This window comes from Olea europaea, unplaced genomic scaffold, assembly GCF_002742605.1.
Source record: "Olea europaea var. sylvestris unplaced genomic scaffold, O_europaea_v1 scaffold1259, whole genome shotgun sequence".
Classification (NCBI taxonomy): Eukaryota; Viridiplantae; Streptophyta; class Magnoliopsida; order Lamiales; family Oleaceae; genus Olea; species Olea europaea.
In genome coordinates, this window is record NW_019230035.1 from 101,512 (window position 1) to 124,080 (window position 22,569).

General features: G+C 32.9%; 1 protein-coding gene and 3 long non-coding RNA genes across 5 annotated transcripts; 1 reads left to right on the plus strand and 3 right to left on the minus strand.

The window, feature by feature from the left end:
• The first annotated feature begins 239 nt into the window (after window positions 1-239).
• LOC111374518 lies at window positions 240-3,525 on the plus strand. The gene is made up of 2 exons (XR_002699157.1): window positions 240-609; window positions 919-3,525. It is a non-coding gene; the product is annotated as an uncharacterized LOC111374518 (long non-coding RNA).
• Window positions 3,526-5,326: 1,801 nt separating this feature from the next.
• Window positions 5,327-9,571, minus strand: LOC111374519 (uncharacterized protein At1g01500-like). 2 transcript variants are annotated; one of them, XM_022997189.1, is made up of 4 exons: window positions 9,356-9,544; window positions 8,955-9,105; window positions 7,278-8,062; window positions 5,327-5,835 (listed from the first exon to the last, which is right to left on the minus strand). In XM_022997189.1, exons 3-4 carry the CDS (start codon window positions 7,977-7,979, stop codon window positions 5,602-5,604), a joined length of 936 nt encoding a protein of 311 aa, XP_022852957.1. In that variant the 5' UTR covers window positions 7,980-8,062; window positions 8,955-9,105; window positions 9,356-9,544; the 3' UTR covers window positions 5,327-5,601. The 2 variants fall into 2 exon arrangements, with proteins under 2 accessions (XP_022852957.1, XP_022852958.1); XM_022997190.1 differs by having other exon boundaries at window positions 5,327-5,828; window positions 8,955-9,571.
• Window positions 9,572-10,638: 1,067 nt separating this feature from the next.
• Window positions 10,639-11,635, minus strand: LOC111374503. The gene is made up of 2 exons (XR_002699156.1): window positions 11,585-11,635; window positions 10,639-11,286 (listed from the first exon to the last, which is right to left on the minus strand). It is a non-coding gene; the product is annotated as an uncharacterized LOC111374503 (long non-coding RNA).
• A 264-nt stretch (window positions 11,636-11,899) lies between these two features.
• Window positions 11,900-15,485, minus strand: LOC111374520. Its single transcript, XR_002699158.1, has 5 exons — window positions 15,337-15,485; window positions 13,697-15,241; window positions 13,516-13,600; window positions 12,928-12,997; window positions 11,900-12,194 (listed from the first exon to the last, which is right to left on the minus strand). It is a non-coding gene; the product is annotated as an uncharacterized LOC111374520 (long non-coding RNA).
• Window positions 15,486-22,569: the final 7,084 nt, after the last annotated feature.

The window sequence follows — 22,569 nt, forward strand, 5'->3', positions numbered from 1 at the left end:
CGTTGAAATAAGGGTGAAAATACTAAAAAATGAAAAATGTGGACGTTTTATATAATAACATTGAAAGGTGGGGAACTTTTGTGATAATTACCTATAGAAAAAAATATCCATTTAGGGTGAGAATCATGTTGAAACACGTGGCATGATCTTAGATAGCAATCGAGAACCTTCCCACCGATATAGCCCGTCCGATTATTTCCCTAAACCTATTTTCTCTCCACGGCAAACCAATCCAACCGTCAAAATATCTTCCCGCCAATCAATCTCAGCCGTTGCTTTACTAGTCCCCCTCCATAAATAAACCCAATTATTGTTCCATTTGTGTTAAATGGTCTCTGTTTCATTTCCTGTGGCTCAACTTCATTCTCACACCTGATCTATGTTATTTCTATTCATCTGTTTTGGGAATACTGTAGATCGTGAAACGATCTATAATTTGATTATGGATTTGAATATGTTCGTTGAGGGTTTCGATCCTTCACGGTCTATAATTTGATTATGGATTTGAATATGTTCGTTGAGGGTTTCGATCAACAGAGAACTTTCATACATCGCCTAAGATGTATGATTTTAGATTGGATTTGGTGAAGGTCTAACGGATTGATGAAGGTAATTTTCACATCTTACAACAATTGTTTGATTTCTCAATCAGGGCATGTTTGGGATAGCTTATTTCTGAGAAAGAAGCTTAAAAACTTGCTTCTTGCTTACTTTTCCTTGACAGTACATCTTAGAGATAATCTAAGACATTCATTATTTGAAATTGATTTGTCGTTTTTCTTTTTTTTTAAAGTTGAGGTTAAGTTCTTTACAGCGTGTTTTTCCAAACATTGTTTATGATTTCTCTACAGTATTGAGGTAGATTCCTGCCTAGTGCCCTGTATGATCATTTTTTTACACTTTGTTCTTGCTATGTAGGTTCATTTTCCTGATGCAATTGACTGATATTTTCGGGCTGGAAATGATTTTTCGCCGAAGAATTAAAGAACGAGGAAATGCATTTCTACTGATTTTGTCTGCATAAGATTCTTGTGGTATCATGATTGGTATGGTTGTTTGTTTGTTATGCTGTATGAGCGACGTTCCTTTTGACATGTTGAAACCTATGACGAATATGAGCATAGGATGAGAAGTTACCGAGAGATTACAGAGATGAATAGCTGAATGTGGTGTTTGTCTTACGGACCATTGCCATGATGGGTGCGCTCTCATGGCAGGTCGAAAGATCTCAATAAAAATATCATTTTTTGTTTAGAGGGGAGATGGTACGGGGTTTTGCCCGACTCTCCCTTCTGTGTGCGGCCTCCTTTTCCTTTGCTGCCTTTATTTTTTTGTCCTCGACCTGTCTTATGTTGAAAAATTTCTATTCTGGTATGGCAGTCGAGGGAAGGTTTAGTGTGCCAACTGGACAACCACACACTTCTTGCCTCTATTCCCCTAATCCTTTTAATCAAACGCGTTCAGTTTAGTCCACAAAATCTAGATGCGATTATAGATTCTTGTTTTGATGAAAATGGAACATAAAATATTCCCGTGAAAGTCAAGACTGCAAGCTTTGCCAAGGGATTGGGTCTACTGAAGCATAATTTTCCTAAGAGGTGCATAATAGAATACTTTCAATTTCTCTCTTATATTAAGTTCTACAGACATATTTAGTTCGACCATGTGCTACATGTCACTTGACAATTTGTAATTTATGAGCTATCTTGATTAATCAGTAATGTTCATACATCAGCACACGTTATTTATAACATTAACGTATCATACCTAGCTTCTAGCATATTGACTACAGAGTGTAATAAGAAAGTAATTGCATGCAATTTCGTACCTGTTTGATGGCAGTTATTTGAGATATTGAACCGTGACTTTTGAGGAAAATGTGTAGCTATAAAGGAGAAGTTTTGGTTTACGTGCACAGTATAGTAGAGAATGAACGTGTAGAAAAATCAGTTTTTAAATAATGATTTTCAAATAGAAGTTGGTGTTTAATCATTCCTACTGATGTAGTAACAGTTTGTACTTATGATTAACATCATTAATAATTAATCTACGAGCATGAATCCGGACTTGGGTTTCCATGTCAAACAACCAACCAACTTGTTTAAGTCGTCGTCCAAGCCCATATAAGTTTGATTAGTGTTTAGCCCCTCTTCGGTGGGGATTAAAATCAGACTTTTAATAGATATTAATAGAAGTTCTGAAATGTGTGGTTGAAAAGTTACTGATCTCATGAATTAAATATAAAGTTAAAATTAATCGTTTATTTTGATTTAATTAAAATATGAAACGGGAATAATGTTTAAATAATGTTGGATATTGCTCGTAATGTCTAATATCTTGTTAGATGTTTCTGTTTGTGGGTGCCAATCTTGAGCTTTAAACTATTCAAAATGTTGGTATGATTTCTTTGGGTCTAGCACCATATTGAATCTTTGCTCTTCATCTGGAAAGATAATTGAGGCAAGAGGAGTATCGAAGTCCTTATTATGTTGTTTCTATTCATATATTGTGAGATTTTAGTCTTAACAAGGCAACACTAAGTAATATAATTTTTTACCCCTCAAGCTAGCTTCTAATAGCAACTGTAAAATTATGACTGTGTGTCAATACAAAGCAAGATTTGTCACAAGCAAATATAATTTCGTTTTATTTACTGCCTTGATTCTTTCAAATTCTAAAAGAAATGTGATGTTTAAAATTATCAATTCTGCTTGGCAATTGAATTCAACATTTGATACAGAATATTTTTAACATTTGTTAAATTTATTTAACAGTTATCTCATTTTGCCGTCTATTGCATAATTATGCTTTTGAAGCAGAGTTTATTTAACATTTATCCTGTTATATAGACATATCTGGCCTCGATACTCTTCCTGTAAATGTGATGAAAGTTGTAAAATTCTCAAAGGCCATCTTGTTTGAATTAGTTGAGGGTTTAGATGTTCTAGTCTTCTAGATAATTGTTACTTGGTGAGCAAGGGTGTCATCGGGTTGACCAAGGCTACATGATGGTTACCATTGCTACTGGTTGCTGGTAATAATGAGTCTCCTGAAAGTGACTATGCTTGATGGCCATTTTCAATCACTCTTTGATAAATGTTGCTGCTGCTATTAGTGCATTAATTGCTGCTGCTGCTGCTGCTGCTAGCTGTTATTGTGCCATATACAGTCACTAGTTGTCATTGATTGCTGCTGCCTCTTTCCATATAAATTGCTGCCTCTTCTGCTGCTGTTGCTACTGTTTCTTGGATATGCTGAAAGTATTAGGCTTGGCATTTCAGATTGTTGCCTTTCCCTGGTACAATCGCTCGCTGATATTGATGTTGCTGCTGCTAGGACTTGCTCCCTTGATGATCAGAGTTTCTGCTTCTGTCGGGTTTTACATGCATGTAATTCCTACTGCTGTGGGTGCTGCTTACTCTTTCCTCTTGTTTATCCTGAAGTTAAAACTGCTTTCTGCTATTTGTTTTGAGGTGAAGAATAAAAATACGTCCCCTTCCAATGAATACTGTTTGTTCCAATTTAGCTCTGGTTCCTGCATCAATTGCCATTCCTTACCGTTGGAATCCTGGCGGGCGGTAAAGTAAATTAATTACAAGTTTTTGTCTTTGCAGAGGGAAGTGTCATTATGCAGTTCAGAACACACTATATTTATCTATTTTTCATGAATTTGAGTCGAGCAAGAAAATTGTGCGCTGAGTTAGCCCCCGTTTGGCCCCCATTATTTGGATTTATAATGGGGGAACAGTGTTTATTTGAAGATTGTGTGGTTAAAATGTTTTCGATTTGAGTGCAAAAATATTTTATTGAAGATTGTGTGGTTGAAAATAGAAGAGAAAAAATTAAATTAAATTGAAGGGTTTTAAAGGGGGTCAAACTGTGTTTAGTTTACTTGTTTTGTTTTCATTTTGGAATTGCTAGTCTGTTTTGATTAGATATCTCATGATGATGGTTGTCTTGGCATATTTCGATATACCAATTGTATAACCTGAATCTCTTTGCAGTTTACACCTAAAATGTGTTTATTTGGTGGTTCAAAATAAGCTTTCTTTTGGAAAAAAAATAAAATTACCGAGGGTTGTATGGAATTGGGATTTTGATGGATTTTAGAAGAATAAAAGGTTTTGTTTGATGTGCAAAAAAGGAATGAGGGTGGAGCGAAAATAAATTTTGTTGGATGTTGAATTGTCTAAAACATGTTTTACTAAGAATTGTTAATTAAATGTGTATGATTGGTATAATTTTTTTATTTAGAAAAATATTGTAATTTTTGGATTTTTTAGTGTTCGTTTAGTTTTATTTTTTTATGAAAATTGTCTATTAAAGGGATATAATTTGTTGCAATAACGGATAGAATTTGTTTCAATTGGAAAAAAAAAATAATAATAAATTTCAAAGACCAAAAATCATCCTTCCCAATTCTTGAAAAAGGTGGAAAATGAGGGTTAGGAAAATCAATAGTCAAGAAAATTAGTCCAATTAATCATGCAAAAAGGTGGAATATAGATTTTAATATTCTGTTTCTATAGAAAATTTGTGCAATTGAGTGTGCTTAAATTTGAGTTAGTCATGGATTACATTAAAATTTTCAATTATGAATGTTCAAATTGTGTTTGGTGGTGATTAAAATCAAGTTTTTTTAGTATTACTCATAACGCAAACCTGAATTCTTCCAGTCAACATGGCCAATTCCAATGGTTATCTTATACATGTCGATGTTAACATTCTCCTCAAATTAAATATTCTTTGACCCATTGGTAACTCTACTTTTATCTGTTTTTAGAAATTAAATCCGAGAAAGGTAGAAGCAAGCAGGGGTTCAATTTGGCTTTTTCAACCAGCAAAAAGAAATTTTTTTAATACTTTGTTATGAGTACACACCTTGTCTGATTTTTGTTACTAGTACTGGCCCTTACTCTATTCCTCGGGAATGGCAGGCCTGATAGTTCTTGTTTGATTCCCATTTTTTTTTGGAAAAATTCATTTTTCGAAAGTATTTTGACATCATTTCAATCATATATTCTTTAATAAAATAATATTAAACGTAAATTCAATTTTTTTTTTAATTTTTTAATCACACATTTTCCATCAATACAATATTCAAAAATTCATTCTTCCCAAAAAAAAAAAGGAGCTCAAACAAGGGCATATTAATGAAATTTAACATGCGTTCGTAAATATTTTACCAGTATTATTTATTTTTTACCATCGATTCAACTTTCGATGCTTCACCTTGTAACTTTTCGCCTGCTCACAACTAGTACAAATCACTGCAAACAATGTAATGAAGCACAAAAATCGTTATGCTCAAAGAAAGAAACACATCTACAGTGCGATAAATCAAACTTTCTTCATTTATGCCCCGATATATATACCAACATTCTCTTCAAAACAATTAACAGCACGAGAATTCTTTCGAAAATAAAGAAAATCAACCCGAGAGTCCAAGACGGTCCAGTACATCGATCGAGTAGAGACTTCTATCTTTTGACTTTCCCATTTTTCCAAAATTAACACTAAGAAAATTTGCATCCAAAATGGACATACTAATGATTGTGTTAGCCGGTAAAGTGAGACGAGGCATTATGATAATATGAGCAACTATGCAAGCCGCCTTTTAAACTTTCGGGTTGTTGTTCGATAAGTACGGACCAACAAACCAACTCCAATTCCGACCCCCAAGCAAATGCCAAGGCCTATTCCAACACCCACTCGAACACCGGCATTAAACCAAGATAGTTCCCCGTCTTCACCTTCAACATATTCCGTCCGTCTCCAATACATGTCATCATAGTCTTCATCGCTTTCTGGTTTATAACTTCCGTACTCTGCAACCTGAAAAGGTAAAATGAAATATTCAAAATGACTCGGATAAGTACTAGTGAATAAGATTAGATGGCAATAAACAGTATTTTAGTTTCTTTTTCTTCTTTAATGTAGTCCACTATCTGGAAGTATTGTACTACATATCAATGAAAAAAAGACGAATATTATGACTTACAGCGACTAGCTGTACATTAGTAGTTCGCTCAATAAGGACTACAAAGTACTAGACACTCGGATATGGAAGTGACTATTCCAATGCTCCTACCTAATATACCGTTTAGTAGCATTTCTTGGCGTTGTGTTCGTTATAAACATATGCCATATAGCGTCTAAATAAAACAAGCCCATGTGCCATGCCAATGTCCAAGCATAGATTTTCTAACAAGTACTTTTAGCAATGATAGAAAGCTCCATGAAATAGAAACCAAAGTGTAGTTTGACATAATTTTGGAGTAAGAAACAAAAATCTATGTTTCTCGAAAACAACATAGACGAAAATGAATAAGCGTTAAGCAATCTTATCAAACGAATTTACTAATTAGTATTTATGAGACAGATGGGGATAACATGTACAGAATAGTATAAAATTCTCAAGAAAAACTGGAAGTTATGGTCATACAGATCCTTGATAGATAATTGACCTCCAAAAAGTTGCTAAGGGATGCCAAACAGTGATTTAAAGGGCCCCACAATTGAAGACTACCTACCTAGTTTTTGTGATGATGAGACCCGGGCACGTCAGTCTTGATCGGGATATGGATAATACTTGAGGAAACACACACACACACACAAGAGAATGCTATTTCAATATGTGTGCCTGCCTGCCCATACCCTTATGACATGTTGAGGATAAGACTGCTTATAGTCTACGATTCAATTCCTAAAGAAACTGGCCTTTTTCATTGCAGATAGACATGTTTCGCAAGAGGAAGCAATAACTGAATGATAAGATAAAATGATGGGATCTCGTGCTCATATTCATGCTTGTGCTTTGAGCATAAATATTAGAATCAATGGCAGCAATAGTATAGGTAACCTTTTGAAGACAACTTATTAACGAGCACGTAATTAGCAATAATTCCGAATACGAATATTTCCCATGCCAGGTATACCTTTTATTGCTTTTCTGCATTTCAAATTATTGCTGTAATACATACAAGAATGCTATGAACCTTGAGCTAAGCACGAGGTATGGGATTCTTAGTTTTTCGGGGTATGTTCGACTAGCTGTGTTTTCATTAGCACGAAGATATGGAGTAAGTAGAATGAGAATGCAAGTCTCTAGATGTCACATATGTCAAGAACAGAAATGTTTGGTGCACATTTGATATGCAGTACTAGACATGACTCGATAGTATAATTAACAAGATTTTAGCTTTATTTTGTTTTGTAATACTATCAGGTGCTATCAAGTGCTCCATACAGAATATGCCATTATCGAACAAAATTACCTGTAGATCATGTCCAGATGCAACATCTTCATGGGACTCGGAGGCATCGCATTCTGGAATCATATCTAACATTCCCTTTTTATTTTTCTTTGCATGATTAAGCTGCAACGTCTTGGTTAATATGATTGGTGTTCCCGAGAAACAACCTGCAACATAAACTTCAACTGTAGGCAACGATGATTCAGCGCCCTTAATATGTTTCCCCTTGAGAAATCCACTGCCACCAGTCATTACTGATTCACAATTCATACTCCACTTCCGGGCCAAATTGTTTGATTCCTTCATAGAACCATTGGCACGAGACATTTCCAAAATCCCAGAGAGCACGAGCTCCTTTTTATTAAAAACTTCAAACCTTGCACTACCATTTAATCGTATACTGTCAGTGCTAACAAATGTAGCCTCTTCGGATTTCTTATCTACCCTATCCCTTCGGAGAAGGCAAGAAACTCTTTTCAACTCAATTGAACATCTTACACCATTTACTTCAAGGAGAGTGTCAGGGATCAAAGGGATATGATCAAGAGTGAGAAATTCTGGGGTCGAATCATCAACCCTGAAATTGCTGATTCTAACATAGAACACTCTTGTATCAAACCAAGGCAACGAAAACTTGCTCGAGGATTGGTACGAGGGATGCCGGATAATTAGACTGGGATCTTTCACATGTCCATTGCTATGCGTTTTATAAGAATTCACCATCTTTCTTGAACTTAGTTTGCACCAAACCCGTTCAAGAACATCGATAGAACCGGATGAATGCAATCTTCAAATCCAGGGACACCCTGTTACAATATCAACATTAATAAAAGCAAAGTATTGTGGGAATCAATAACATATTGCAGATAAACTAAATGGATGTTAACGAAATTTTTCATTCCCCAGGAATTTTTCACAAACTTCCTAACTAACTGGATTCATAAGCTCGTTATTTAGTACAAATCAGTGAAATGACAGAATTAATATAAAAGGACTCCAAATAGCAATTTAGGCTTTGTTTGTGCCTCATTCTACCACATTTTTTTCTACGGTACTCATTTTCCACCACACATTTTTTATTAAAATAATATTACACGTAAATAAAAAAACTTTTCCCTCTTTTTTAATCGCACATTTCAACGTCAATCACTGTTCCACGATACATTTCTGACAAATAATGGGCACAAACAAGCACTTAAACCAAAAAAAATATAAAAGCTCAAATTTAGAATCAATACCTCAGAGAAATACGAAGTTAAATAATGACAAAGATATTAATGGATATTACCAGTAGCAATAAAATCTGATCTATAGAACTGAAATCCTTATTACGAGGAAAAATGAAGACAAGCCTAACTACCACCCTAATATTTTGACCATACCAACAAAATTAAACAGGGATTAAAAAGTAATTCCATGAATCCTGTAAAACACATTCAAACAAAAAATCTTAAAATCTAATTATACAGGGAAGCAAACAAGCTAATTAATGAAAATAAGTGAAACCCATATCAGAATTCATAAGAAGAAAACATTAAAATTTTTTTTTTTTTTTTTTTTTTTTTTTTTTCTTTTACCATAAATGAATAAAGCAATGGATAGAAGAGCGGAAATTTGTGGGTTTCTGGAAAAAATCAAGAAACATACGAAAAGTTCTATAAATACACACCAAACTATTTTTTTATCATTTCATCTTACCTTTTCTTTTCTTCTTAGAAGATGGACTTTTAATTGAGCTTATGCAGTATATACACACAGTATATGATGGAGAAGGGAGAGAGAGCTGGAGCAAAAGATGCCAACAAGATTGCCGGCAGTAAATAGAAATACACACGTCACCCAAGCCGACCTACTCAATAAACAAAACCCAATAAAAAAGGGGGAAAAAGTGTGAATAGACGCAGTTGGAGTGATGACAATTGACAAAAAGCATACAAATTTCGAGATTTATAATAAAAATAAGATCTAGCTATTTTGTAAAGTTCATTAATAAATTATCTTTGCAAAAATTGATTTACTTTTGTGAAATATAGTTCATTAATACACTGATTTAAGTAAAAATGTTGCATAATTGTAATTAAAGATTTCTAGAAAATCACTCTGCTTCTTGAAATAGAAAGCTACAGAAAATGGAATCCAAAATCAGGGAGCTTTTGAGGCTAAAGCCCTTGTGACAACCCCCTGTTGTCATCCAAGAATAGCTCAGCTTTTGATCTCCTTCCCCACTCAATGCTTTGTGCACCAAAATTATATGCTGCGACACAGTAGTTTTATTTCATTGATAAGAAACGAATATTTTGATTACGATTCTTGACCCGCATGATTTGTGATTGAGACTAAGATTGTAATCAAATATATTTAGTTCAAAGTTTCAACAACAATGTCAGCAGTTCGTGACGTGAGAGTGAAATGTGCCGACGATAAACTTAAAAATCACTTAACATTCATGTCTTTTCTAGCTCATTAGTCAATTAATTGAGAGTGTAAGATGCCTTCTCTAGTCGATTAGTCAATAAATTGAGAATGTAAGCAACTTATAAAAGAAGAATTATTAAATTATAAAGTGACTTATAAACTTATAATTACTTGAACACCATATCTTTACTAGTCCTACTTTAAAGAGTGCATCTAATATACAATGGAATTGAAAAGTTTCTCGTTGGAGAAATCTTGAAAGGGATTGCTTATAAGGATATAATTACTTTTTTTCTGCCAAAAAGCTTAATTTTTTTTATTTGGTTTGACTGAATATATTAAGACAAACACATCCATATGTAGTGCGAGGTATATTCTATTCGAGTAAACTTTGGTTCCATATTTGCATGCCTATTGGTGCATGAATAAATTATATAGTCATGGAGGGGCCCTTTTGAGAAAAAAGATGGATAGGTCCAAAAGTTTGCTTTATGTTTTTCGAAATAATCTTTTCTAGTATATAGTTTCATGTACATCTCTTTGTTTTTCATACCACGTCATAACTTGACACAAAGTATTACCATAAAAAATTTCATGCAAAACTTTCTTTTGTTTTGAAGTAAAGACTATAAATTATGTATGTCGTCTTTATAAATATCATAGACACACTAACAATAATAAAAATAAATAGTATTTCTATTTATATGATCTCCTTTTCATTTTTTAATGTACAAAAATGTTAAGTGTATAGAGTGCTGTACATTTTTTTTCACAATCTTCAGTTTATTGCCCGTGCAATGCACGGGCATTGTTATTTCGAGGGTAATATTAATGTTCCTAGATAATATATTTATTTCTTCTTAAACTTTTAATGCATAATATAGCATTTTTTCATATACTCGCTTCTCCAAAGTTAAGATTATAGATACTCAACTTTATTATCAAACGTCATGAAAGTAGGAAATAATTATGAAAAAACTCTAATATTTATTAAATGGCAAATGGAACCTAATAACATTGAAGAACTGCAACAGAAATTCTAAACCTAGATGACAAAAATTATCAAGTCAAGGTAATAAAAGCACCTTCTTTCTCCCCTTCGCATGGAACATGATATCCTACCAGCAGATTTTGATACTCGAAAATCCAATAAATGTCAAATCACTATGCATGATTCTAAATGGCAATAAGTAAATTGAACAAAGAACTAATCTTATATACGGAACCAGTCCCCAACTTGTGCTCATATTCCTCTGACTTCATTTCTTTCTTTGCTTCGGTTAGTAATCCCCCAACTCCCATTTTTATCGATTCATTTGGTCTTTTGAGAATTTTCTTCCACCTCTCTTTGAGTTTCATGGACTATGTCAGTCACAAGTCTTATGGGATTCTCATCATCCATGGATTGAGTGTTGTTACTATTGTTTCTTGTGGTGGATGATATTGAGGTTTAGCCATTCACATATTCTATTAATGTAAATAACATTACTAAAAGAATTCAACAAGTTGATAGAACCAAAATTCAATCTAAATCATGGGAAAATATAGATAATAAAAATTCGATGCCAAATAATACATTCAGTAAGTTGCCTTGTCACATGGGCATTCTTTCCATCTGAAACATACAAATAATTTGATGTGATTAAAAATCAGATTAACCATCCAAATTTTCTTCTATCAATATAATCACTTGTAATAAATGAAATATGCATCGAAGATTTGATGTGATTTAAAATAAAAAATTCCCTTTTCAACCATGAAATCCTTATATTTTTCTATTATTTATCTAGTAAAGCCTGGCCATTTGCATGACCCGACCTTTCATAACTCATTTATGAAAGGTAACATGTGCCAAGGTCAATGTTAGGATCAATATACTTCTATCATATATTTGAAGTCCAATGGAAGACAACCTCTTTCCACAAGTTGCATTTGATTCACCAATGACAAGGAAACTACAACCTGAAGATGTAATTGATTTCAGTTCCCGGGAACACAATAGAAAAGGCTTTAGCAGGATTACCAAAGCTAAAGTTCCAACTCATGAAAGAGAATCATTAATAACTGCAGTATAAAATACCAGCACTTCCCAGTTTACAATTACTATATACGACGTTTAGGTGGGCTTATATAAGCTTGCTTAGTTCACTCATAAGGCGGAGACTTTTGTTGATGAGAGAACAACATCTTTTATGTTATTCTAAATAATTAATCTTAGTTTCAAAACATTTTCACTTGTATATCTAGTTTGGGTTTTAAATTCCAAATCATGTAAAATTCAAAATATATAGATAAAAAGATGATTCATACTTCAGCATTCAGATTGATCCCACAACAATTGACGACTTCGTCGGTAACTCTAGAAACCATGGTAGAAGGATCACAATATTAGATATATGAGAAAAAATATATGCCATTCTATTGATTAAAGATTTACTGCCCAAGGCGCCAAGGAGAAATTCACTCAGCCAATTTATCAATCTGAGCTCCCCAATTACCTTTGCCAGCTCCTCCACGCTTTACCTGATTTTTGCAATGGAATGAGAGTACAATGGAATATAAATGTCTAAGGATTGCAAAGATGCAAGGACACAAGAGAGATTAAGTTAGGAACAAAGAGGGTGTTCAATTTCATATTTGCTAGCATTTTTCAATTTCATCAAGCTGATACAATAAGAATTGAAATCCCGAATCTAAGTTGTCATTGTTATTTTCTTTCTCAAATCTCAGCAATAAAACCTCTGATTTCTAAACAAATCTTTTTCCAACAAAAAAAAAGAAAAGGAAAACAAAGATCTTTTCAAAACTTTCAGTAAACTTAAAGAGAAGCAATAAAAATGAAGCAATGCACTAAAGTTTAATTTTTGGAACTCAATTTCAAGCTAGAGATCATCAGATCAAAATTGATTTTGACATCAGCATCAAGATAATCAATCAATCCCCCTTTTTTTTAAAGAACAATAAAGTATCTGAAAATGATCATATTCTTAATTTCTTTGTTTGCATTTTGTATCATCATCAATTAGAGCACAAAAAGCAAGAAGAAACAAGAAAGCCAAATTCATTGAAGACAACAAAATCCATATGAAATCCAAAATTAAATACTTTCAACTAACAATTAGAAGAAAATTTTGAATAAATGCACACACATATAAATAGAGATAGAAAAAAAGATTACAATATCAAGAGGGGCTTTAAGTGGATTCATAGTACTTATGTTTCCACGAGAGAAAAAATCGAAATAAACATTTCTTACCACTGGTGCAGATCTTCGTTCTGTAGTATTAGATTCTGTTTCCAATGTACATTATGGAAGTGGGTATTTCCTGCAAATGAACATTTGAACCTGAGATATGAGTTCTTATTAGGCCATTAAAAGCAAGGAATTAAGGCTTCAAAAAATTAAACGAGCAATATCATCAGGAGGCCATGGACATTATATATGCAAACTTATATGAAATAATAAATATAGGTCATGAAAAGAAACAAAAATCAATATACAGGGCATATTATTTTTGCTAAGAAATGGGTCGAATTGCATCATGCTCATAGGGCAAAACACTTTGTATCATGCTCGTAGGGCTTCTCTTGTATATTATTAACTTAAAAGGTGGCACGAAATATATTGAACAAGAAGAGAATCATATATTTATTTAAAATTAATATTCAATTGGAGAACTAAAACAAACTTAGTTCTATCAGTGAACAGTCTATAGCATCTGCAAGAAAAACATTAAAATAGCACATTCATCTACAAGATTATTGATCATAAGCAATAGTAAGCAATTAGTATGAGAAATATGTACGAGGAGGCAGCCTCTCTGTGCTGTGGCCAACGATGTACCTCCCAGCAAGAATAGGCCGATGATCGAACAGTTGAAAGATGATTGCCATATATCATGTTTGCTTTTGGAATTTTGGATTATCACCTATCAAAGAATGTAAAATCTTTTTAGCCATTTTCACTCCCCTCACTTCAATGAAGGTATCAAAATCCCAAATGTCTTGTCTAGAATTTCTCCAACCTTTTCGTATACCCAACTTCCAATGCACTGGCTTTTCTTCTGTAATGCTGTCCTGTTTGCTTTTGCAATTCTGGATTATCACCTGTCAAAGAACGTAAAATCGTTGTACCTATTTTCACTCCACTTACTTCATTGAAGGTATCAAAACCCTATATATCTTATCTTGTCTAGAATTTCTCCAACCTTTTCGTGTACCCAACTTTAAATGCATTGGTCTCTTCTTCTATAATGTTGTGACCACCCTTTCAAACCAAGGACTGAAAAATTCAAATTCTAAAGCAAACATACAAAATTCTTTCAACAGGCCTCTGATGCAAATAAAATGAAAACTATCCAGATTCTGGCAATATTATTTGAAGAATTTCAAGCAACAGAAATTGAGAGAATCTCTCTCCTTTCCGTATTTACATAATCCACCAAGATTTTTCCCTTAATTACACACCCTTTTAGCTAAATATAATTACAGAGCCAGAATCGATTACCTCAGAACACTTGATATCCACCATATCAAGATTCTATCTCTGCAATAGAAACTACCGTCAATTATCTTCTAGTAAATAAGAAAGACCAAAAAAAATTCGTTCGTCCTCTCTAAAATCTAGAGATAACCCCTGAAATTTTCCCTAGAATACCTATGAATCCTCATAAGACCTTTTTGCTATTGTCGTGTATTATTGTTCCAAGATCTTTACTTGAACTGAAAATAGTTCGATTTTCTCTCGTGCCTTTGTTTGAAATTTTAATTAAACTTTCATAAAAAGGGAAAAATTTTCACAGGATCTGCAGAAGTGATCAAGAAATTAAAGAAATTTACAGGATTGGAAAAAATTGAAGGTCGATTCCAGTAATTAGTTTGAATCTTACCTTTGCTCTCCTTCTTAGGGTTTGCTTTGGCTCGGTTTGTCGAGAAAGAAACTTGTGAAAAAGCAAGAGAGAATGAATGAAGAAAAAGAAAGCAACATGCTCTTTATGTAAAATATCTATATCCTATTGAATAACCAGATAATGAACATTAAAGAACCAGTTTCAGTGTGAATCGGAGGGCAGAAAAATGAACAGTAGAGCCAATATTTACTCTTTTATATAAAGGCAATGAAATGAAATGATATAATTAATATTAATGATAAATTAAAATTAACTAAGTACAAACTCCAAAAATTCAATTCATTTACAAGCAATGAAATGTTAAATAGATGTTGAGCCGGAACGGAAAGGAGTGATGGACTACAAACACCTCTCTAGATCACATGAAGGTGACAAGTCAAACAAAAAGAGTCATCTGTTTTAAGTAATAAGGAAAAACGGTGCTTCCAAAAAACGAGTAACCCAAATCTCGAACAAGTGAATTGTATTGAAGACACCGTCCACAAATTTTGAGATTTAAACAATTTTTATAAAGGGGAAAAAATATCAAAATCAAAACTCGTCTTATATTGATCGTAATAACACAGTTGAGGAGGACGAAATTAGTCATTGGAACTTTAGGGCAAAAGGACGTTGATTTCTCAGAGCTCTTCGTCCTTTCCACTTCAATGCCTTCATCCTCTTCAAAAATCAAACCGAAAGCATCTAAGAAAGTGAAATTCAATCCATAAATCCAAGATTTGAATGATAGTAGTCAAAGTATGAGATATTATCACCTTGCTTCGAGCCTCGGTCTCATCTTACTTGTTGGATTTTACCTTTCTTCTTCCTCCCTTTTAGGGTTTGATTTTGTTGTGGAACGAGGAGTCGATCAAAAAAAACTTAAAAAACAGAGAATGTGTGAATGAATGAAGTGAGAGAAAGAGAAAAAGGTTTGTACCGAAAATAAAAACAGAGAAAAAATTGCTACTCCACGCACCACGAAGCTCCTCTCCGTGCTGCGCGGAGTCTATCTTTCATTATTATTTTTTTTAACAAAAAACAAAACAAGAAAGAATTTGAAGTCAAAAAGTGTTGGCTACTTTGTTTGCTGTCAATTTGCATTAATTAGCACTCTGAACAAAGTAAATACGATCGAATTTGCTGTCAATTTTAAAGTCAAAAATTCTGGCTTCTATGTTTTGCTGTTACATAAGAAATAGTGATACGTGAGAAGAAATTAAAGTGTGATTCTCTTTTTTTAATGAAGGGAATAAAATTAAATATTTAATTAGGAAACGAATCTGAAGTCAAAAAGTGCTGGCACCTTTATTTGCTGTCCTGTTTGTATTAAATAGCTACAGTACAGCTTGTCAGCTTTTGTGAGTGTGAAAAGGTTCAAAAAAAATAGTGCTGGATTTCTCTCTGCGCTGCGCGTAGTGTTTCACCAACTCTCCGCGCTGCGTGGAGGCCCTCTTCTTCTTCTTTTTTTTTTTTTGTATAGTACGTATTTTTGGTAATTTGACCATAATTTTGGCTACGGTTATCAAAATTGCACTCATAACCCCAATTCGAAAAGCTCTTTTTTTGCACGCATGTCGTGGCATCGTTTTCAAGGTTAAAATTTGCAGTTTTCCTTCCAAATCCCTAATTATAGTTATTTTCTTCTTTTTATGTCATCTTTTATTATGAAAACATATTTTCTAGAGCCTATTTGAGAGTGATTTTGAGAATTAATTTTTTAATCATTAGGAGAAAAGTGGGGTCCACCTGTGAAAGAAGAAATCAAATATGACGACTGGAATAGTGAAATAACGGTCAAAAAATACTCCCAAACAGGCTGCTAATGTTGTAAATATTTATCCTACGTCCAAGAAAAAAAATTGACGTCATACTGATACACATAATTTATTTTTTTTTAGAAAATGATGTAAATTATATTAAAAAAGTTGTCGCAAAAAAAAAATATTCATAAAATAATTGATTTTTTTTTTAAGAAAAAAGACGAGTTATACGCATTTTTAAATGTAATGTTTAACTATTTTCAATATTCATTTAGATCGTTCAATGTGTCTCGAAACGAGCTTCGAAAAAATATAGAAGATTAATGAATTCGACTACCGTACAATCGTCGATGAATTTTTTAATTTATCCAACTCTCTCTCTCTATATATATATATACACACACATACGCGGAGCCAATTTTTTTTTAATTGGACGATTAATATTTTTTTTGTCAACTTTTTTAAGACACGTGTTTGATGTACGTTTAACTATTTTCGATATTCATTTAAATAATTCGATATGTCTCTAATATAATTCTCGAAATGAGTTCGATACAATATAAAAAATATATTTTTTTTATAGATGTTGCGTAAATGAATGGAAAAAAGTAGGGCGATAATAATTTTATTAGGAATTTTTACATCATAAAAAATAATTATTATTTTATTAATGTTTATTATTTTTTCGCGACAATTTTCTCAATATAATTTACATCACTTTTCTGAAATTGATTATTTGTGGGGAGGACTACTTGAACGAAAAAAAAGAGTTTGGAGCATTTTTCTCCAAACTATTTGGAGCAAAATGCTCCAAATTGCTCCGTGCAACACGGAGCATAATTTTTTTATTTTTACTTTTATATTATATTATATTTTATCTTATAACGTGACACAGACTTTATTTGTAGAATTTTTTTCTTATTGTTACTTTTTCCTCTTAATCAATTAATTTTTTAAATAATCTAATAAAATTTTTAACGTTATTTAGAAAATTTTCTAATAAATTTTTAATTTTTTTTAATCTCAAAAGGAACATCATTTAAAAAATTAATAATTTCGATAACAAGTTAACTTTAAAAATTCATCGACGATTGTACAGTAGTCAAATGCATAATTTTTCTATATTCTCTCGAAGTTCATTTCGAAATCTATATCATAGACACATCGAATGATTTAAATGAATATCGAAAATAGTTAAACGTAAATCAAATGCATACATTAAAAAGGTTGACACAAAAAAATATTAATCGTCCAATTAAAAAAAGAATTTTATTTATTTATTTATTATTATTATTATTATTATTTTTTGTCTCCTAAGGAGCCAGGAGCAAGTGCTCCTGGCTGCTCAGAGCAACTTATCAAATTTTTTTATTTTATTTTTTTAAGTATGACATCAATTTTTTTCTTTTTGTTTTTGGACGTAAAAATTCCTAATAAAATTATTATCGTCCTACTTTTCCCCATTCCTTTACGCAACATCTGTAAAAAACATATCTTCTATATTCCATCGAAACTCATTTCGAGAACTATATCATAGACACATCGAATGATCTAAATGAATATTTTACCTTATAACGTGACACAGAGTTTATTTGTAGAATTTTTTTTCTTACTGTTACTTTTTCCTCTCGATCAATTAATTTTTTAAATAATCTAATAAAAATTTTGACGTCATTTAGAAAATTTCCTAATAAATTTTATTTATTTTTTAATCTCAAAAGAAACATCATTTAAAAAATTAAGAATTTCGATAATAAGTTAACTTTAAAAATTCATCGACAATTGTACGGTAGTCAAATGCATAGATTTTCTATATTCTCTCGAAGTTCATTTCGAGATCTATATCATAGACACATCGAATGATATAAATAAATATCGAAAATAGTTAAACGTATATCAAACGCGTGTATTAAAAAGTTGACACAAAAAATATTAATCATCCAATTAAAATAAAATAATATATATATATATATATATTATTTTTATTTTTTTTTATTTTTTTGTGTCTCCTAGTAGCCAGGATTAAGTGCTCCCGGCTGTGCGGAGCAACTTATCAATTTTTTTTTTTTTAAGTATGACGTCAATTTTTTTATTTTTGTTTTTGGATGTAAAAATTTCTAATAAAATTATTATCGCCCTACTTTCCCCCTTTTTTTTTCCTGAGGCACGTTGACATCTTTTTTCTTTAAGTGGTAGGGGAGATTGAAATGGGTGGTGCACATTTTAGTAGTAGCCGTTGGAGGAGGAAAGCTATCTTAATCGTTGAAGAAACGAGAAAGCTCCCGGATCCTTATCTGTCATAGAGTTTTAGCTTTGTTTGAGCATCACATCACAGGCAATTGTATGGGTTCTTCTACAAGAACTGAGCCACACTCCGCGCATATGGTATTTTCGGTGGTGTTTGATTCTTAATTCTGAGCACGATTTTTTGGATGTAAAATTCATTAATCTTTGTTCCTAATAGTGAAGTTTGTTTTATATATTTGGTTTATAAGTCCCTTTAATTCTTTTTCTTTTCCTTGTCTTTATTATTTGGGTTTACGAATTTATTCAGCTGGAAAAATTTTTAACAGTCATCTCACTAAGCATTTTTTTTTATTTTGAAATTGAAGAATTAATTATTTTAGTTGATTATTTCTTTTTTATTTTTTAAATTTAAGTGAAACAATAAAAATTATAACGATAATCGTCACTAATAACAAATTCTACTCCCACAGTTTTTCATGATTGATATTTCAAATTTTAGTTCTGATTATTTTGCTTCAAGTCAATGGAGGACTTCAATTAATTAGATGTTATATTAAAGAGGAATTAATAAAAATTAGTTAAAGTAGTTAAAGTTATGCTGGTTAGTGTTAAAATTTTTCAACAATATGCTAATTTGTCTACGCGTTTTGGTCTCCACAGGGAATGGGCTAAATTACCTTGAATGATGTTCTTTCTAAGGAGTAAATATATTTTTAGATTATTATCAAGATTCAATCAATTGCTTCAAATTTTACAATTTAAGATTGAGAAGTCGTTTATGAAATGATTGTATAAAATAATTGAGTGGTGATGAATTAATGCTATGACCCCATTATCTCTTTTACGAGTTCCTGAAACTTCAAAATTTCCCAGAAGTTCATTATCTCCATCCAACATAAGCGTTCCCTCTTATAGTGGCAAAGACAATGTTCAAAGCCTCCCTACTCCATTTTCTGCAGTCAATAGTTGTAGGCCGTTGGGTCCCATGGGCCAATTGCATGCAGGCAACCTTCCAATTGAATATTGACCGGCAAAGACAAGCGTTCAAAAAGGTTGGAAAATGTAGAAAAATGAACTTAAATGAGGCTAAAACGCAAGCATATGTGTGGTCCAGAGAAGAAAGCGTGTCACAGGAATATGTTACTGTAGCAAAACTGGATAAATTGAATACAGTGTGAAAAGCTATGTGACACAAATGAATAATAGAATCAAAGCCCCTCTTTTAAGAGGTAGTAGATATGAGGTCCGCGATTATTTTAATTGTGGACTCCACCCTTAAATGTGAGAGGGCTGTCAACAGTGTACATATAGCATCCCTCTTTAATGTACGAGGGGTGCGGTGGGGTGGAGCATTGATTTTTGGATTAAGAACCAACTGGTCTTATCCAAAAATATTTCATTTAACGAGTTAGGTGAGACTTGCAATTTAATGAAATTGACGAAGAACTTAGCAAAATCAAACATAATCACATGCTTCGTAATTAATATTACTAGTTAATTACTTGGAAAAGAAGAACTTTATAAACAAATATCTATATTCTTATCCCCAATGATCTGTATACAATCAGGGTCCACTTGAGACTTGATGCAAATTAATATTATTTATCATTGATGATCATCAAATGACGTTAATATATGGTCTGTGAGGCATAAATTGCGTACCTTAACCCACATTAAGGTACGGAAAAAATTTATAGTAGAAATGAGTCTTCAAAGCACCAAAAATCTTCTAGCCAATACCTACTTAATAACTCATTTAACTTAATGGAAATAAACACGGTATTCCTAATTTTAAGAGAGAAAATTTTGGAGAAATCTTGTATAAGTTTGGCTGGGGACTCTTTGATATTTATATATAGACAACAACTATACTTTCGTCAATCATGGAAGTGGATGGTTTTCTCCTGCAATGATGTCCCTTCAATATTCAAATGAGGAGTTATCTAGGCATTTAATTAACCTATTACTTTAGCCCCTGTTTGACCCCCATTACATTAAATTACATTTATTTTTCTCTCTCCTATTTTCAACAACACAATCTTTCATAAAATAATATTACACATAAATCGAAAATTTTTACTTCTTTTTCAACCATTCATTTTTCAAAAAAACACTATTCCACCCATTTTTACTTCGAAAAATGGGGGTCAAATGGGGGCTAAATTAGTTTAACTCTATATTGACCATGTGGGTCACAAACGATTCACATGGTCGAGACCACTATTGTCACCACTATCGATGATATCATCACTTGTGATAGTATTATTCTCTAGTACTTGGAATGAGCCACCTCAAAATTAGGCAAGATACCGAGGGGGAATGCAAAGCAAAATAACACCAAGACAAAAAACAATTTCCCTGTTTGTGCCCCATTATTTTTTCATTAAAATGAAAAATATGACCGTTATCCATCACATTAAGCCATCACATTTGATTTTTTATCTCTTGTGTGGAGTCCATAACGATTATATTTCTCATTTTCATTTTTACAATAATGTGGCTCAAACGGCTGCAATATCAAGGCAAAGCTGCACCTGCAGAGCCACCAACCAGTTTATATGGGCACAAAGAATACCATCCTTATCCTGTGCATATCTCATTCATTTCTCCCAATGCAGGCTCCTTGGTATTACGGCGTTGTCACGAATAATGGCTCAACCCTCAGGCGGCCTTAATGTGCCATCTCCTTCTCAACAACAATCGATGTTATCAGATACACGTAACCCGACTCAGTCAAAAATTCTCTCCCCCGTGCAGAATAGAAGAAACACAAATGAACTAAAGATATAGAGTAATCCCGAGATGAGAAAAACCGCTCTCCAGCTATTTGGACCAGTGAGACTGAGAAGACTTAGCAGCTTCAAGAAGTCGACAAGTAAGATCAAACCCAACAATGCTGGCTAAGGTACCAGCCGTATTAGAAACACCCATAACTATTCTTGCATATCTTGGAACAGCATACTGTGATTTACTGCGAATTCAGCTCTCCCGAGTGCCAAAAAACCAAGAGCGACAGAAGAACAAAACACAGGTCCCTCCAAGGGTCCTGAAAATGGGAATAGCCATAGTATTCAAAATCTTTTCTTGTTCTTGTCACGGACAAGATTCTCTCGGTAATCAAGTAATATGCAATCACCCCACCAATATTAGAAAATGGAAACATGTTGAGAATAGGCATCATAGAAGATCACACTTCTTGAAGGCTAAGCTGAAGGCCTAATTCGAAGTATGTTGGAAGAGCATAATGGAAGGTTAAGAATGATTTTTTTTCCATGGAATTTTGTGCGTTCTCCACTTTCATCCTTCCACTCCCTTCAACTGGCAGCAACGAGTCCCCAAAACCAGCAGCAGCGGCTTTTGGATATTCAGAACCAAAGTAGAGACCACTTAGCACCTAAACTAGCTTCGGATTATGGACTTCAAAACTTGACCAGGCTTGGAAGCACTAGCATTACTGCAGCTGCACCAAAAAATTTGATCTTCTTCTTCTTTTTTTCCCCAAAAAGATAGGTGGTTCAATTCAATTAACAAAATAAAAAAAGAACTAATTTGGCATTCGGCAATATTGATCATTCTAGACCCTTGATCTCTCTTATTGATGCGTTTAATATCATAAATCTCTTATTCAAATTGCAGCGATTCATAAACCTAAACTGAACAAGAACAATTCTGATCGTACAGAATTAATTTTACATAAGAAAATCAGACCTCTCACAAAAGGTCTGCCCCATTGCAGGGCCCAATATTAAAAAAATGACAAAAATTTCTAATCTCTCATGGTGTGAGACTTCTATAAGAGGTCTGTTATAGGGGGTTCTGTACCCTCAGCTCGTCTAACTAAATAATAGGCAAGGTAAAAATTGATAATTCTTACTGTTGCAAAAGGAATACATATGAAAGCCGTTATAATAAAAGTTGTAGCATTAGGGTTTAGAACAACGACTTTGATTATCCCAAAAAATATTCTTAGCATCCACTCAAGACAATCTTTATTCATCA

What these genes read in the sequence shown, in the direction of transcription:
- LOC111374519 (XM_022997189.1), bottom strand. Translation starts at nt 7,979, where the DNA reads ATGGTGAATTCTTATAAAACGCATAGCAATGGACATGTGAAAGATCCC. An exon ending in CATCTGGACATGATCTACAG is followed by an intron (nt 5,836 to 7,277) that starts GTAATTTTGTTC and finishes TTACCTTTTCAG; the next exon opens with GTTGCAGAGTACGGAAGTTA.